The sequence below is a fragment of the Saimiri boliviensis genome, chromosome 2 (assembly GCF_048565385.1).
Source record: "Saimiri boliviensis isolate mSaiBol1 chromosome 2, mSaiBol1.pri, whole genome shotgun sequence".
Classification (NCBI taxonomy): domain Eukaryota; kingdom Metazoa; phylum Chordata; class Mammalia; order Primates; family Cebidae; genus Saimiri; species Saimiri boliviensis.
This window is the reverse complement of record NC_133450.1, coordinates 14,487,011-14,503,632: the sequence shown is the minus strand read 5'-3', so window position 1 is coordinate 14,503,632 and position 16,622 is coordinate 14,487,011. Positions and strand designations below refer to the sequence as shown.

Here is a 16,622-nt window from a genome sequence, read left to right as displayed (position 1 = left end):
GGATAGCTTGAGTCCAGGAGGCGGAAGATTGCTTGTGCCTGGAAGGCAGAGGTTGCAGTGAGCCATAATCACCCCACTGCACTCCAGCATGGGCAACAGAGTGAGATCCTGTCTCAAAAAAAAAAGAAAAAGAAAAAAAAAAAGGAAAGAAAGAAAGAGAGAAAGAAGGAAGGAAGGAGAAAAGAAAAGAAAAAAACCCTGCCAAATGTGGTAAGAGCACATCCCTGGCACACAGAGAGCATAACTCTAGAATAAAGGGTCATAATTTTTTTCTATCCTTATGCTTACCTTCTAATTACAATACCCCTGGGGAGTAATTTTCACTCTCTAAATACCATACATAAAACAGGATCAGATAAACTTGCCTTGGTATGTATTCTGTTAAATACTTGAAAGGCTACCCTAGAAGTGTAATCACAGCATTAATTCTTTCCTATGAATTGGTTGAACTTAAACCAAAATTAGGCTACTCAGTACTTTAACAGAATCAACAACCACATCCTATAACAAAGACTTAAAGAATCTAGGCAACAAGTTAAATTAACACAATAATAGAACATGTATTGGCAATTACCTGTAGTTTTGTCTTAACCCTGGAGTCTAAGATTACAGCCAAATCAACCAGAAAAATCCACAAGCCCCAGGGTATTCCTTCGTTTTTGGTCCTCATGCCCCATCTCATTACACAGTGGGTTTTTTGTTTTTCGTTTTTGTTTTGTGACAGAGTCTCAGGCTTCTTTGCCCAGGCTGGAGTGCAATGGTGCGATCTCGGCTCACGGCAACCTCCACCTCCGGAGTTCAAGCAATTCTCCTGCTTCAGCCTCCCAAATAGCTGGGATTACAGGCAGGTGCTGGCACACCTGGCTGTTTTGTATTTTTAGTAGAGATGGAGTTCCACCATGTTGGCCAGGCTGCAGGCTGGTGGTCTCCAACTCTTTTTTTTTTTTTTGAGACGGAGTTTCGCTCTTGTTACCCAGGCTGGAGTGCAATGGCGCGATCTCGGCTCACCGCAACCTCCGCCTCCTGGGTTCAGGCAATTCTCCTGCCTCAGCCTCCTGAGTAGCTGGGATTACAGGCACGTGCCACCTTGCCCAGCTAATTTTTTTGTATTTTTAGTAGAGACGGGGTTTCACCATGTTGACCAGGATGGTCTTGATCTCTTGACCTCGTGATCCACCCGCCTCGGCCTCCCAAAGTGCTGGGATTACAGGCTTGAGCCACCGCGCCCGGCCTTATCCAACTCTTGACCTCAGGTGATCCACCCTTCTCAGCCTCCCAAAGTGCTGGGATTACAGGTGTAAGCCACCATACCTAGCCAGCACAGTGATGTTTAAATGCAAGTATTTCCTTTTCAGTTTAAGTGGCTTCTACATAAGTCTGAATTACTTAATTTGAACTCATATTCCAGATTCCTGCAGGGAGAATCTGATCTCTTTTCTCCTTACCCACCTGCCAAGTTAAGTTGCCACAGGTGCTTGCCACCACACCTAGCCAATTTTTAAATTTTTTGTAGAGACAGGGTCTCCCAGTGTTGCCCAGGCTGGTCTCAAACTCCTGAGCTCAAGCAATCCTCCTACTTCAGCCTCCTAAAATGCTGAGATTACAGGTGTGGACCACGGTACACAGCCACCTATGTTATTGTGGAGGATGTACTTATCATAACATGTATGACATACTAAATTCTATGATACAAAAAAAAAAACACACAGTTATAGTTTCTGTCTTAAAGCACTTAATGTTTTAGTTATGGAGACTGTTACAGTTAATTTTAGGTGTCAACTTGACCAGTTTAAGAAATACTTAGAGGGCCTGTAATCCCAGCATTCTGGGAGGTCAAGGTGGGAGGATCACTTGAGGTCAGGAGTTCAAGACCAGCCTGGACAACATGGAGAATCCCCATCTCTACTAAAAATACAAAATTAGCCAGGCGTGGTGGTGTATGCCCATAATCCCAGCTACTTAAGAGACTGAGGCAGGAAAATCGCTTGAACCTGGGAGGCAGAGGTTGTGGTGAGCTGAGATCCCACCATTGCACTTCAGCCTGGGCAACAAGAGTGAAACTCTGTCTCATATTAAAAATAGAAAAAAGAAAGACCTAGAGAACTTGTAAAGCATTATTTCTGGGTATCTTTGAGAGTATTTCCAAAGGAGACTGGCATTTGAGTCAGTGGACTGAGTGGGGTAGATCTGCTCACAGTGTAAGTCGGCACCATCCAATTGACTAAGGACCCAGAACAAAAAAGGAGAGAAAAAAATATTTCTTCCTTTCTGGAGCTGAGACACTCTTCTCCTGCTCTCAGACATCCGAACTCCAGGCTCTCCAGCCTTGAGACTTGAGGATTACACCACTTGGACTGAACCAGCTACCAGCATTCCAGAGTCTCCAGCTTGCAGACAGCCTGTTATGGGACTTCTTAGTCTCCATAATTTCCTCAGTCAATTCCCTAATAAGTCTCTTCATAGATCTTTATCTATATCTATCTGTTTATCTATCCTATTGGTTCTGTCTCTCTGGAGAACTCTAATACAGAGACTGAATAAATAAACAGGTAAATGACTTGGATATCTTATAATTATCACTAAATGTAGTGGAGTTTTACAAAGAAACAAAACTTGTACCCACAATTAATAAACATTGACGGAGTATTTTGTCTTTTTCTTAAAAAAAAAAAAAAAAAGCCGGGCGTGGTGGCTCAAGCCTGTAATCCCAGCACTTTGGGAGGCCGAGGCGGGTGGATCACGAGGTCAAGAGATCGAGACCATCCTGGTCAACATGGTGAAACCTCGTCTCTACTAAAAAGTGCAAAAAATTAGCTGGGCATGGTGGCGCGTGCCTGTAATCCCAGCTACTCAGGAGGCTGAGGCAGGAGAATTGCCTGAGCCCAGGAGGCGGAGGTTGCGGTGAGCCGAGATCGTGCCATTGCACTCCAGCCTGGGTAACAAGGGCGAAACTCCGTCTCAAAAAAAAAAAAAAAAAAAAAAAAAACTCTGGAAAATCATATGCTGTCCAAATTAATGACATCAATGACAATTTAAATGCAGCGTAAATCAATACACTTAGGAGGTTCGCTTTGCTTTGTTTTTGTAACAAATTCTCTGCTCCATCACTCGGCAGCCACCTCCAGGGATTGCCCGGGCCCCCAGCCGGAGGCTCTGTATTAAACATGATGTTATTGTCCTGTAGCAGCTTCTGGAGCCGAAGAGCAGTCCAGTCCCGCAGGTAGAAGAGGCAGTCTCGAGGGTGGTGGCCGTGCAGGGACTTTTTCACCCTGCAGCTGTATTGCCCAGGCTGGAGTGCAGTGGTGTGACAGGGCTCACTCCAAGCTTGATCTTCTGGCCCAAGTGATCCTCCCACCTCAGCCTTTCAAGTAGCTGAAACCACAGGCATGTGCCACCACGCCTGGCTAATTTTTTTCATTTTTGTAGAAACTGGGATTTTCCTTATGTTGCCCAGGCTGGTCCGGAATTCCTGGGCTCAAGTGATCCTCCCGCCTCGACCTCCCAAAGCTCTGAGCTTACAGGCATGAGCCACTGCGTCTGGCCAGCACACTTATGATTTTAATTATAATATTTACGCCAATAAAAACACTAGCAAAAAGGTAAAACAACTGCCAATTTAATGTGATCACTTAGTCTAACCAGCCTAGTAGGAATGAAGAATTTTTAACCTGTAAATGCAACAAAAAGCCAAAAATGAACGGGACATTATGCTCTCCAGAAGTGTGGCTAAATTTTCCCCAGCCCGTCTTAACGGAGGAGGGAAGTGCAGACGGCCCTTAAATATGGCCATTTTTGGTTGAGAACTCACGTGGAAAGTCCTCAAAGCCAAATCTCAGTTTCTGTTTTACTATTTTTTTCCCCTCGAACTTGCTGAGTTGTCTTTGCCCTCCTGGAAAATACTTTGCTCAAAACATAAAATAGAAATTTTAGCGGTGTGAATCTACTAGTCGGCTACAGGGGGTATTAAAAATAAACACCACCACCAGAGCAAAAACTTAACAGCGGTTACAATACCTTCCACGTGGTGTTTTATTTGACATAAAACTATGACGATTAAAAAGCTGCTTTCCGGGTATTGGTTTGTTTTTCCCCTCAACTGTCGTTTTTATAGGCACTTGCACTGTCTTCTCAGCAGAATTGCCTATGGCTTTCCTCGAGACCTACATTTAACGATTGGCGAGAATCACGCACTGACGGAGCTCGACTCGGGTGGGTACAAGGAGGTACACAAGGAAGCAGGAAGAAGTAGGAGGTGTACGGGTGGGCGGGATCTGCACTGAAGGCGGTGCGACCGCGCGGGGCGGTGCAGGTTGGCGGAACCCGCGTGACCGAGGTTGGTGTTGCGAAGGGAACTAGTCCGGTGCAGGACGTGGGGCTTTTGCAGCCTAGCTGGTTCCGGCTGGGGAAGATGGCGGTGGCTGGGGCGTTGTCCGGGGAGCCGCTGGTGCACTGGTGCACCCAGCAGTTATGGAAAACTTTCGGCCTGGATGTCAGCGAGGAGATCATGCAGTGAGAACAGCTCGGGGTCGAGCGGGGAGGGAGCTCTGGGATGTGCACTGGCTGAGCGAACCGGAAAGCGGGGAGGACTGAAAAGTTGAGAGAGAAATGTGATAAATAGGCTCCAGTGTGTAGTCCGTAGGCGTGGAATTTTGGCCTCCACCTTTATAGTTTTGTTTCTGGAATAGGGTGTCCGGATCCACGGATCTGGCTTTTTTCCTGGGAAGAAGACGACGAAGCTTTAGTAATAAGACCTTAAGACTGTCTCAGGAACCAGTTTCCTTATAGATTCTGGAAAGGAGGGGCAAGTCAAATTGAATTTCCTAACTCTGAACTCCTTACTCTTTTATTTATTACTACTTTTGAGACGGAGTCTCGCTCTGTCGCCCAGGCTGGAGTACAGTGGCGCGATCTTGGCTCACTGCAACCTCCACCTCCTGGGTTCAGGCGATTCCCCTGCCTCAGCCTCTCAAGTAGCTTATATTACAGGCATGCAACACCACACCCGGCTAATTTTTATTTATTTATTTATTTATTTATTTATTTATTTATTTTTAGTAGAGACGGGGCTTCACCATGTTGGCCAGGCTGATCTCCAACTCCTATCCTTAAGTGGCCTGCCCGCCTCGACCTCCCAAAGTGTTGGGATTACAGGCGTGAGCCAATGCACCCGGATATACTCTGAACATTTTAGTTGGCCCAGTTTGAGTTGTGTCAGTAAGGCCAACAGGGTCAGGTGTGTCAATAGGACCTAGAATTTAAGTGGGACCAGCGAGGTAGAGTACAAATAGCTTCTGACTCAGGAGTCGCAAGTTCTATATTCTGTTGGCATTTACCTGTTTTAGAACCCAGCACAACTTAATTTTCCTCTCTGTACTTTGGTTTATTCATCTCTAAGATGAAGTATTAGAAGAGCTTGTCATGTTTTATGACTCCTATGAAATGGAGATGAACATGATTTAATATCTGCTTTCAACTGATTAAAGAACATTTGTTGTACTACTGTTAAACATTATAGCTGCTGGGGTAAAAAAGACAAGACAGTTGGGTTGCCTTTCGTTGAGTACTGAGGTTGGGGAAGTGAAGGGGCTTGTTGGAGCACAAAATAAAGGATCCTTATTAAGATTTGAAAAACTCAAAAGGTTTACTGGAAAGGATGGCTTTCACCTGAGAATTAAGGAATAGACAGAGGTGGAGGTGCAAAGTGTTCAGGCAGGGGAGAAAACTACAAAAATGGGACTTGATCAAAGAACTGAAAGAGTTCCTTAATTTGATTCCTTGGTCACTGATGCTGAAACCTAAATTGCAGTTCCAGGGCTTTCGTAGGAAGTATGATGAGTTTCTGAGTTTGGGAGAAAACAGGCTTTTGGCAAGGAGAGAGTTAAAGTAGGCTATTTTAAAGGATTTTTTGAGGCCCAACAAGATGTCTCAACCCTGTAATCCCACCACTTTAGGAAGTGGAGGTGGTAGGATCACTTGAGCCTGGGAGCTGGATTTCAGCCTGGGCAACATAGTAAGACCTTGTCTCTACAGAAATAAAATAAATAAACAAGATAGAGAATTTTTTTTGAACACTAGATTACCAAAAGAAAGGAAACAAAACAAAAAAAAAAACAGCAAAATGGTTTAGCTTTTCTGTTGTTTGAAGGCAGTAAGATTAAGTATTTAATAGTTTTGAAACATTTTTTAAAGCAGTGGTATGCTATCAAAAGAAATAATGAAACTTTGCAATAAATAAAACAGAAAAGTGTTTTTTACTAATGTAAGTTCAAATTTTTCACTTTTTTTTTTTTTTGAAATGGAGTTTTGCCTTGTTGCCCAGGCTGGAGTGCAGTGGCCTGATCTCGGCTCACTGCAACCTCCACCTCCCGGGTCTAAGTGATTCTCATGCCTCAGCCCCCTGAGTAGCTGGGATGATAGGTACCTGCCACCATGCTCGGCTAATATTTTTGTATTTTTAGTAGAGATGGGGATTCACCATGTTGGCCAGGCTGTTCTCAAACTTTTGACCTTGTGATCTGTCTGCCCTGGCCTCCCAAAGTGCTGGGATTACAGGCATGAGCTACCATGCCCAGCTTCTGTCACCCAGGCTGGAGTGTAGTGGTGAGATCTCAGCTCACTGCAACCTCCACCTCCCGGATTCAAGCCATTCTCCTGCCTCAGCCTCCTAAGTAGCCGGAATTACAGACTTGAGCCACCATGCCCGGCTAATTTTTTTTTTTTTTTTTTTTTTTTGAGACGGAGTTTCGCTCTTGTTACCCAGGCTGGAGTGCAATGGCACGATCTCAGCTCACCGCAATCTCTGCCTCCTGGGTTCAAGCAATTCTCCTGCCTCAGTCTCCTGAGTAGCTGAGATTACAGGCACGCGCCACCATGCCCAGCTAATTTTTTGTATCTTTAGTAGAGACGGGGTTTCACCATGTTGACCAGGATGGTCTCGATCTCTTGACCTCGTGATCCACCCACCTCAGCCTCCCAAAGTGCTGGGATTACAGGCTTGAGCCACCGCGCCCGGCTGCTAATTTTTATATTTTTACTGGAGACAGGGTTTCACCATGTTGTCCAGGCTGGTCTCAAACTCCTGACCTCAGATGATCCACCCGCCTCAGCCTCCCAAAATGCTGGGATTACATGTGAGAGCCACTGTGCCTGGCACGATTTTTGCATGTTTATTATAAAGTTACTCAGTATTTAAAAAAAAAAAAAAATTGGCCAGGCATGATGGCTCACACCTGTAATCCCAGCACTTTGGGAGGCTGAGGCAGGAGGATTACGAGGTCAGGAGTTCAAGACTAGATTGGCCAACATGGCCAAACCCCGACTCTACTAAAAATAGAAAACTTAGCTGGGTGTGGTGGTCCGTGCAGGTAGTTGCAGCTACTCAGGAGGCTGAGGCAAGAGAATCCCTTGAACCTGGGGGCGGGCAGAGATTTCATGCCAATACCATGCCACTGCACTCCATCCTGGATGACAGAGTAAGACTCTGTCTCAAAAAGGTAAAAAGATTGAGGATATTTTTGATAAATCAATAATTTAAAATAGGGTAAGAATGATGTAGTCTTCTCAGTCTAGAATCTAGTTGTATTTTGTTTGGATTACACAGTATCAAGAAAATTGATTCACACTCTAGACGTGGTGGCTCACGCCTATAATCCCAGCACTTGGGGAGGCCAAGGTGAGTGGATCACCTGAGGTCAGGAGTTCGAAACCAGCCTGGCCAACATGATGAAACCTGGTCTCTACCAAAAATACAAAACTTAGCCGGGCATTGTGGCATGAGCCTGTAATTCTAGCAACCCTGGAGGCTAAGGCAGGAGAATCGCTTGAACCTGGGAGGCGAGGTTACAGTGAGCCAAAATTGTACCATTGCACTCCAGCCTGGGTGACAGAGTGAGACTCCATCTCAAAAAACAAACAAGGAAATTGCTTCTCATAGATAGTAGCTTAGCAGCTCATTTTGCAGCTAGGTTTTCCTCAATTAAACGTAAACCTTTGAAAGTGGAGGGATAAGAACTTCTCTGAGGCCGGGCACGGTGGCTCAAGCCTGTAATCCCAGCACTTTGGGAGGCCAAGGCGGGTATATCACGAGTTCAAGAGATCGAGACCATCCTGGTCAACATGGTGAAACCCTGTCTCTACTGAAAATACAAAAAATTAGCCGGGCATGGTGGTGCATGCCTGTAATCCCAGCTACTCAGGAGGCTGAGGCAGAAGAATTTCTTGAACCTGGGAGGCAGAGGTTGCAATGAGCCAAGATCATGCCACTGTACTTCAGTCTGGGTGACAGAGTGAGACTCGGTCTCAAAAAAAAAAAAAAAAAAGGCCAGGTACGGTGGCTCAAGCCTGTAATCCCAGCACTTTGGGAGGCTGAGGCGGGTGGATCACAAGGTCGAGAGATCGAGACCATCCTGGTCAACATGGTGAAACCCCATCTCTACTAAAAATACAAAAAATTAGCCGGGCATGGTGGCACGTACCTGCAATCCCAGCTACTCAGGAGGCTGAGGCAGGAGAATTGCCTGAACCCAGGAGGCAGAGGTTGCGGTGAGCCGAGATCGCGCCATTGCACTCCAGCCTGGGTAACAAGAGCAAAACTCCGTCTAAAAAAAAAAAAAAAAAAGCAGGGTGTGGTGGTTCAGCCTGTAACCCCAACAAACACTTTGGGAGGCTGAGGTGGTCAGATCACTTGAGGTCAGGACTTCGAGACCAGTCAGGCCAACATAGTGAAACTCCATCTCTACTAAAAAAAAAAAAAAAATAATAATAATAATAATAATAATACAGAAATTAGCCAGGCTTGGTGTCATGTGCCTGTAATCCCAGCTACTTAGGAGGCTGAGGCAGGAGAATTGCCTGAACCCAGGAGACAGAGGTTGCAATGAGCCGAGATCGCGCCATTGCACTCCAGCCTGGGCAATAAGAGCGAAACTCCATCTCAAAAAAACAAAAACAAACAAACAAAAAAAAACAAAAAAAACACAAAGAAATAAAACTCCAGAGTTAAATGATCCCTTGGGATTCCTTAGAGTTCTGCAAGTCTGAAAGCAGTTGATCTTTTGATGAGGGCTGGTTACTTTGGGGATCAAGGTGATTAAAATGTATAATTCCTGAAAAGCCATTGTCTTTTATAATCCATAGTAATTAGAAGATGCCTGTTTTTGGTGTGTGTGTGGTTTTATTTTTTGTTTGTTTGGGTTTTTTTTGTATTTTTAGTAGAGACTGGGGTTTCACCATATTGGCCAGGTGACTAACTCCTGACCTCAGGTGGTCCACCCACCTTGCCCTCCCAAAGTGCTGGGATTACAAGCGTGAGCCACCACACCTGGCCATTTTTGTTTTTTTGAGACAGAGTCTCAGGCTAGAATGTAGTGGCACAATCATGCATGGCTCTACAGACTTCACCTTCGAGACTCAAAGGATCCTTCCACCTCAGCCTCCCAAGTAACTAGGACTACAGGCGTGTGCCTCCATACCTGGCTGATTTTAATTTTTCCTATAGAGACAAGATCCCCCTGTGTTGCCCAGGCTGGTCTCAAACTCCTGAGCTCAAGAGATCCTCCAATCTCAGCCTCCCAAATGGTTGGGATTACAGGCATGATCCAGCACACCCAGCCAGAAGATGCTCTTAAGTAGGCCCAAAGGTGCAGATTTGTTCACCTCTAAAGCATGATTCTCCAATTCTACCAGTACACTAGGAAAATAATGTAGTATATATGCTACCAGTCATGGGACAATTTCATAACTTGGTAAAATTTAAAGGATATAGCACTATTTTTTTTTTTTTTTTTTGAGACGGAGTTTCGCTCTTGTTACCCAGGCTGGAGTGCAATGGCGCGATCTCGGCTCACCGCAACCTCCGCCTCCTGGGTTCAGGCAATTCTCCTACCTCAGCCTCCTGAGTAGCTGGGATTACAGGCACGTGCCACCATGCCCAGCTAATTTTTTTTTGTATTTTTAGTAGAGACAGGGTTTCACCATGTTGACCAGGATGGTCTCGATCTCTTGACCTTGTGATCCACCCGCCTCGGCCTCCCAAAGTGCTGGGATTACAGGCTTGAGCCACCGTGCCCGGCCAGGATATAGCACTATTATAATAATTTTTCTTGCATTCCACACCATTGTGTTTGAATTACAGTTTCTTCAGATCGTACAATGTTTTCAGTGTCTTATATGTTAACTTACAAGTAATTTTTATCACTTCTTTCTCCTATAATGGTAAGACATTCACTGTACGGGGTAAAAAAATCAGAAAAGGATGAAAGAAGAAACCAAAATTACCATAATACTACAACCCAGAAATAACCACTGTTTCTCTCTTAATGTTTTTTCCCAAATATATTATGATGTAATACATTTTAAAAACATATTTATTATAGGAAAAAAAAAGAGAGTAAAAATAAATTAAAACTACCTTTATTCCTGTCACTCAATAGTAATCATTTTGGTGTATAACTTTGTTTTTTTTCTACATATAAGTGTATGTATGTATACATTTGTTTTATAGCAGTTAGGGTCCTGTTGTATTTCTAGCATCTAGCATAGTAGTTGGCTCAACGTAAAGACTCTAATAGATTAATGTAATGGTTTTACTACCTAGATCTCTGTTAAGATTACTGAGAAACAGTGTAAGTTAGTCTTGTTTCAACAATTTATATCTTTGCCTCCTGAGGTACATTTTGTCAATTGAGAGTGCTGAAGAGATACGAGAATATGTTACTGATCTCCTCCAGGGAAATGAAGGCAAAAAAGGTCAATTCATAGAAGAACTTATAACCAAATGGCAGAAGAATGATCAGGAGTTGATCTCTGATCCTTTGCAGCAGTGTTTCAAAAAAGATGGTAAGTTAATATAATCAAGTAAATGTTGAAATACTGGCAAGTGGGCAGGCTTAAAGAAATTTATTTATTTATTTATTTTTTGCCATCTTGCATTTCTTTACAGCTAAGTTAAGCAATCATGTGTGTCTGTGTGTGTGTGTATATATATATATATAAAATGTGTGTGTGTGTGTGTGTATATATATGTATATACACACACACACACACACACACACACACACACACACACACACATATTTTTAGTTTGGTTCTACTCAGGTTGTAATGATTCTCTAGTTCTTTATCAGCTTAGAAAATATCACAAAAAGGCCGGGCACGGTGGCTCAAGCCTGTAATCCCAGCACTTTGGGAGGCCGAGGCGGGTGGATCATGAGGTCAAGAGATCGAGACCATCCCAGTCAACATAGTGAAACCCGTCTCTACTAAAAATACAAAAAATTAGCTGGGCATGGTGGCACATGCCTGTAATCCCAGCTACTCAGGAGGCTGAGGCAGGAGAATTGCCTGAACCCAGGAGGCGGAGGTTGCGGTGAGCCGAGATCGCGCCATCGCACTCCAGCCTGGGTAACAAGAGCGAAAATCTGTCTCAAAAAAAAAAAAAGAGAGAGAAAATATCACAAAAAAATGCCTGTTTACAGGCCGGGCGCAGTGGCTCAAGCCTATAATCTCAGCACTTTGGGAGGCCAAGACGGGTGGATCACGAGGTGAAGAGATCGAGACCATCCTGGTCAACATGGTGAAACCCCGTCTCTACTAAAAATACCAAAAAAAAAAAAACTAGCTGGGCATGGTGGTGCATGCCTGTAGTCCCAGCTTCTCGGGAGGCTGAGGCAGGAGAATTGCCTGAACCCAGGAGGCGGAGGTTGCGGTGAGCCGAGATTGCGCCATTGCACTCCAGCCTGGGTAACAAGAGCGAAACTCCATCTCAAAAAAAAACAAAAACAAACAAACAACAAAAAAAAAATGCCTGTTTACAGACAGAAATTTGGCGTCAGAATAATTTGAAAAATTTATACATTAAGAAACATTTTTCGGGCCAGGCGCGGTGGCTCAAGCCTGTAATCCCAGCACTTTGGGAGGCCGAGGCGGGTGGATCACAAGGTCGAGAGATCGAGACCAACCTGGTCAACATGGTGAAACCCCGTCTCTACTAAAAAATACAAAAAATTAGCTGGGCATAGTGGCACGTGCCTATAATCCCAGCTACTCAGGAGGCTGAGGCAGGAGAATTGCCTGAACCCAGGAGGCGGAGGTTGCGGTGAGCTGAGATTGCGCCATTGCACTCCAGCCTGGGTAACAAGAGCGAAACTCTGTCTCAAAAAAAAAAAAAAAAAAAAAAAGAAACATTTTTCAGTCATATGCATACCTGGCTGTAAGTAAAATGTTGATTGATTATAGTATGAGTAGCATTTAGAGATAGCTATTCAAACAGTACAAAAGATAAGCACCAAACTAAATAAGTTATTATACAATCTACAATATCAGGTTTTTTTGTTTTGAGACGTGATCTCACTTTCATTGCCCAGGTTGGAGTGAAGTGGCTTGATCACAGCTTACTGCACTGGGCTAGGTGATTCTCCCACCTCAGCTTCATGAATAGCTGGGACCACAGGCCTCTGCTACCACACCTGGCTAATTTTTGTATTTTTTTCTAGAGATAGGGTCTCACTGTGTTACCCAGGGTGCTCTCAAACTCCTTGGTTGAAATGATCCACCTGCCTTGGCCTCTCAAAGTGCTGGGATTATACATGTGAGCCACTGAGCCTGATTTTAGAATATCAGATTTTAATTTAACTTCTTAATCTCAGCCACTTGTTTTTTTTTGTTTTTTTTTTTTTTTTTTTGAGACGGAGTTTCGCTCTTGTTACCCAGGCTGGAGTGCAATGGCGCAATCTCGGCTCACCGCAACCTCCGCCTCCTGGGTTCAGGCAATTCTCCTGCCTCAGCCTCCTGAGTAGCTGGGATTATAGGCACGCGCCACCATGCCCAGCTAATTTTTTGTATTTTTAGTAGAGACGGGGTTTCACCATGTTGACCAGGTTGGTCTCGATCTCTCGACCTTGTGATCCACCCGCCTCGGCCTCCCAAAGTACTGGGATTACAGGCTTGAGCCACCGCGCCCGGCTTCAGCCACTTGTTTGAGTTCTCTTTCATTGACTGTACTCTTGAAAATGATTATTTTTATTTATTTATTTAATTTAAAAATGTATTTTATTTACTTATTTGTTTGTAGAGATGGGGTTTCACCATGTTGGCCAGGCTGGTCTTGAACTCCTGACCTCATGATCCACCTGCCTCGGCCTCCCAAAGTGCTGGGATTACAGGTGTGTGCCACCGCACCCAGCCAGAAAATGATGATTTAAATTTAATTCTGGTTTGACAGAAAAAAATAATTAATCATATTCCTGACAATATCTTGACTCTAATTTAATTTTCTTTTTTTTTTTTTGAGATGGAGTCTCGCTCTGTCACCCAGGCTGGAGTGCAATGGCGTGCTCTCAGCTCACTGCAATCTCCACCTCCTGGGTTCAAACAATTCTTCTGCCTCAGCCTCCCAAGTAGCTGGTATTACAGGTGTGCACCACCATGCCCAGCTAATTTTTGTATTTTTTTTTGAGACGGAGTTTCACTCTTGTTACCCAGGCTGGAGTGCAATGGAGCGATCTCAGCTCACCACAACCCCCACCTCCTGGGTTCAAGCAATTCTTCTGCCTCAGCCTCCTGAGTAGCTGGGATTACAGGCACGCGCCACCATGCCCAGCTAATTTTTTGTATTTTTAGTAGAGACGGGATTTCACCATGTTGACCGGGATGGTCTCAATCTCTTGACCTCGTGATCCACCCGCCTCGGCCTCCCAAAGTGCTGGGATTACACGCTTGAGCCACCAAATTTTTGTATTTTTAAGTAGAGACGGGGTTTCATATTGTTGGTCAGGCAGGTCTCTAACCCCTGACCTCGTGATCTGCCCGCCTCAGCCTCCCAAAGTGCTGGGATTACCAGCGTGAGCCACCGCGCCCGGCTGATATCTTGACTCTCTTAAGCATCACCTTAGTTTATTAGTTATAGAAGTTCACCAGGAATCTTCTTATTATCAGTCTGTGTGTTTATGTATTTTTTTTTCTGTCTTTAAAGAAATTTTAGATGGGCAGAAATCAGGAGACCATCTAAAGCGGGCTAGGAAGAAAGGGAGAAACAGACAGGAAGTTTCTGCATTTACTGAACTTGACACAACTGCAGATGTCAAAACACCTTTTGATTTGGCCAAGGTGAGTGCTTATAGATTGAAGCTTTTCCTGACTATTGGGAGAAGAGGAAGTAGATAATACATTTCAGAGAGCAAAATATACAAATTGGTCTGGAATGGCAATTTTCAACAAATGCATGCATTTTAGGGAGAAAATGTGATATATACTCTTTTCTATATGGTAGATTTTTTTTTTTTTTGGCAACCTGATTAGTATTATAAGGACATCTTTGCTTTTTTTTATTTCTTTTTCCAAGACTGAGTCTTGCTCTGTCACCCAAGCTGGGGTACAGTGGCACCATCTCAGTTCACTGCAACCTGAGCCTTTTGGGTTCAAGCAGTTCCCCTGCCTCAGTCTCCCAAGTAGCTGGGATTACAGGTGCACGTCACCATGCCAGCTAATTGACATCTTTGCTTTGAGATGAGATTGAGGCAGATAAATGTAAGTTGGAAAATATTTAATGTGTCCCATGCTGCTGCTGCTTTTTTTTTTTTTTTAATATGGAATGCTTCCTGAATTTGTGTGTGTGTGTGTGTGTGTGTGTTTGTTTTTTTGTTTTTTGGGTTTTTTTTGAGGTGGAGTCTTGCTCTCATTCTGTTGTGAGGCTGGAGTGCAGTGGTTCGATCACAGCTTACTGCAACCTCCGCCTCCCAGGTTCAAGTGATTCTCCTGCTTCAGCCTCCTAAGTAGCTGGGACTACAGGTGTGCACCACCATGCCCAGCTAATTTTTGTATTTTTAGTAGAGCCGGGGTTTTACCATGTTGGCCACGATGGTCTTGATCTTTTAACCTCGTGATCTGCCCTCCTTGGCCTCCCAAAGTGTGAGGATTACAGGTGTGAGCCTCTGCACCCAGCCATGAATTTGTTTATCATCCTTGTGCAGGAGCCGTGCCTATCTTCTCTGTATTGTTTTAATTTTGGTGTATGCGCTGTTGGAGCAAGCACCTGTGCGTTAACTTGAACATTTTTGTGGGTTTGTACTCAAAGAATGCACAATTGTAGCTGTTATTAATGATGTTCCTGTTTTTAGCTAGCCTCCTCCGCCACCATCATAACACCATCATTCAACTTTCAGAGCCTTTTCTTTCTTTCTTTCTTTCTTCTTCTTCTTCTTTTTTTTTTTTTTTTTTTTTTTTTTTGAGACAGGGTCTTGCCCTGTCTTCCAGGCTGGAATGCATTGACATGATCATGACTCAGTGCAGCTTTGCCTACCCCAGGCTCAGGTGATCCTCTCACATCAGCATCCCAAGTAGCTGAGACTACAGGGGTATACCACCATGCCCAGCTAATTTTTTTCTGCTTTTTGTAGAGGCAGAGGCTCACTATATTGTGCAGGCTGGTCTTGAACTCCTGGGCTCAAGTAATCCAACTGCTTTAGCCTTCCAAAGTGCTGGGATTACAGACATTAGCCACCATACTTGGCCTACAACCTCTTTTTCAGTCTGTATTTTGTCCTTGAGTGTTTTGCACTCATTAAAAGCAAATTTGGGCTGGGCCTGGTGGCTCAGGCCTGTAATCCCAGCACTTTGGGAGACCAAGGCAGGTTGATCACCTGAGGTCTGGAGTTCAAGACCAGCCTGACCAACATGGTGAAACCCCATCTCTACTAAAAGTATAGAATTAGTCAGGCATGGTGGCCTGTAATTTCAGCTACTTGGGAGGCTAAAGCAGGAGAATCGCTTGAACCCGGGAGGCAGAGGTTGCAGTGAGCCAAGATTACATCATTGCTCTCCAACCTGGGCAACAAGAGCAAAGCTGCATCTCAAAAAAAAAAAAAAAAAAAAAAATAGCAAGTCTGGAAGATAGAATAAATCAGAAAAAGTGGTTCATCTCCTATAGAGACAGTAATTTATTTTTGTTCTTCTTTGAGATGGAGTCTTGCTCTGTTGCCAGGCTGGAGTGCAGTGGCGTGATCTTGGCTTCCTGCCACCTCCACCCCCAAGTTTAAGCGTTTCTCCTGCCTCAGTCTCCTGAGTAGCTGGGATTATAGGCACCCGCCACCATGCCCAGCTAATTTTTTTGTATTTTTAGTAGAGGCAGGGTTTCACTATGTTGGCCAGACTGGTTTTGAACTCCTAACCTCAAGTGATCCGCTGCTTTGACCTCCCAAAGTGTTAGGATTACAGGCATGAGCCACCATGCCCAGCCTTCATTTCTTTTCTTTTCTTTTTTTTTTTTTTTTTTGAGACAGAGTTTTGCTCTTGTTACCCAGGCTGGAGTGCAATGGCACGATCTCGGCTCACCGCAACCTCCGCCTCCTGGGTTCAGGCAATTCTCCTGCGTCAGCCTCCTGAATAGCTGGGATTACAGGCACGTGCCACCATGCCCAGCTAATTTTTTATATTTTTAGTAGAGACGGGGTTTCACCATGTTGACCAGGATGGTCTCGATCTCTCGACCTCGTGATCCACCCGCCTCGGCCTCCCAAAGTGCTGGGATTACAGGCTTGAGCCACTGCACCCGGCTCTTTTCTTTTTTTTTGAGATGGAGTCTCACTCTGTTGCCCAGACTGGAGTACAGTGGTGTGATCTCAGCTCAC

General features: G+C 44.4%; 1 protein-coding gene and 1 non-coding gene across 4 annotated transcripts in view; one reads left to right on the top strand and one right to left on the bottom strand.

Moving 5' to 3' along the window:
* Positions 1-4,329: 4,329 nt before the first annotated feature.
* The window catches only part of TRIP4 (thyroid hormone receptor interactor 4), an 88,889-nt gene continuing 76,596 nt past the window's right edge, over positions 4,330-16,622 (top strand). For 2 of the 3 annotated variants that reach the window (XR_005579302.2, XM_039468631.2), the window contains exons 1-3: positions 4,332-4,509; positions 10,667-10,836; positions 13,970-14,103. Coding sequence is in view for 2 of the 3 variants with exons in the window: in XM_039468631.2 (XP_039324565.1) it covers positions 4,409-4,509; positions 10,667-10,836; positions 13,970-14,103 (405 nt within the window). In the remaining variant the exon portion in view is untranslated. Of the gene's footprint in view, positions 4,510-10,666; positions 10,837-13,969; positions 14,104-16,622 lie in introns of all 3 variants that reach the window. The other variant, XM_039468632.2, reaches the window with a different exon arrangement.
* Positions 14,922-15,028, bottom strand: LOC120364125 (U6 spliceosomal RNA). Its single transcript, XR_005579474.1, has one exon. It is a non-coding gene; the product is annotated as a U6 spliceosomal RNA (small nuclear RNA).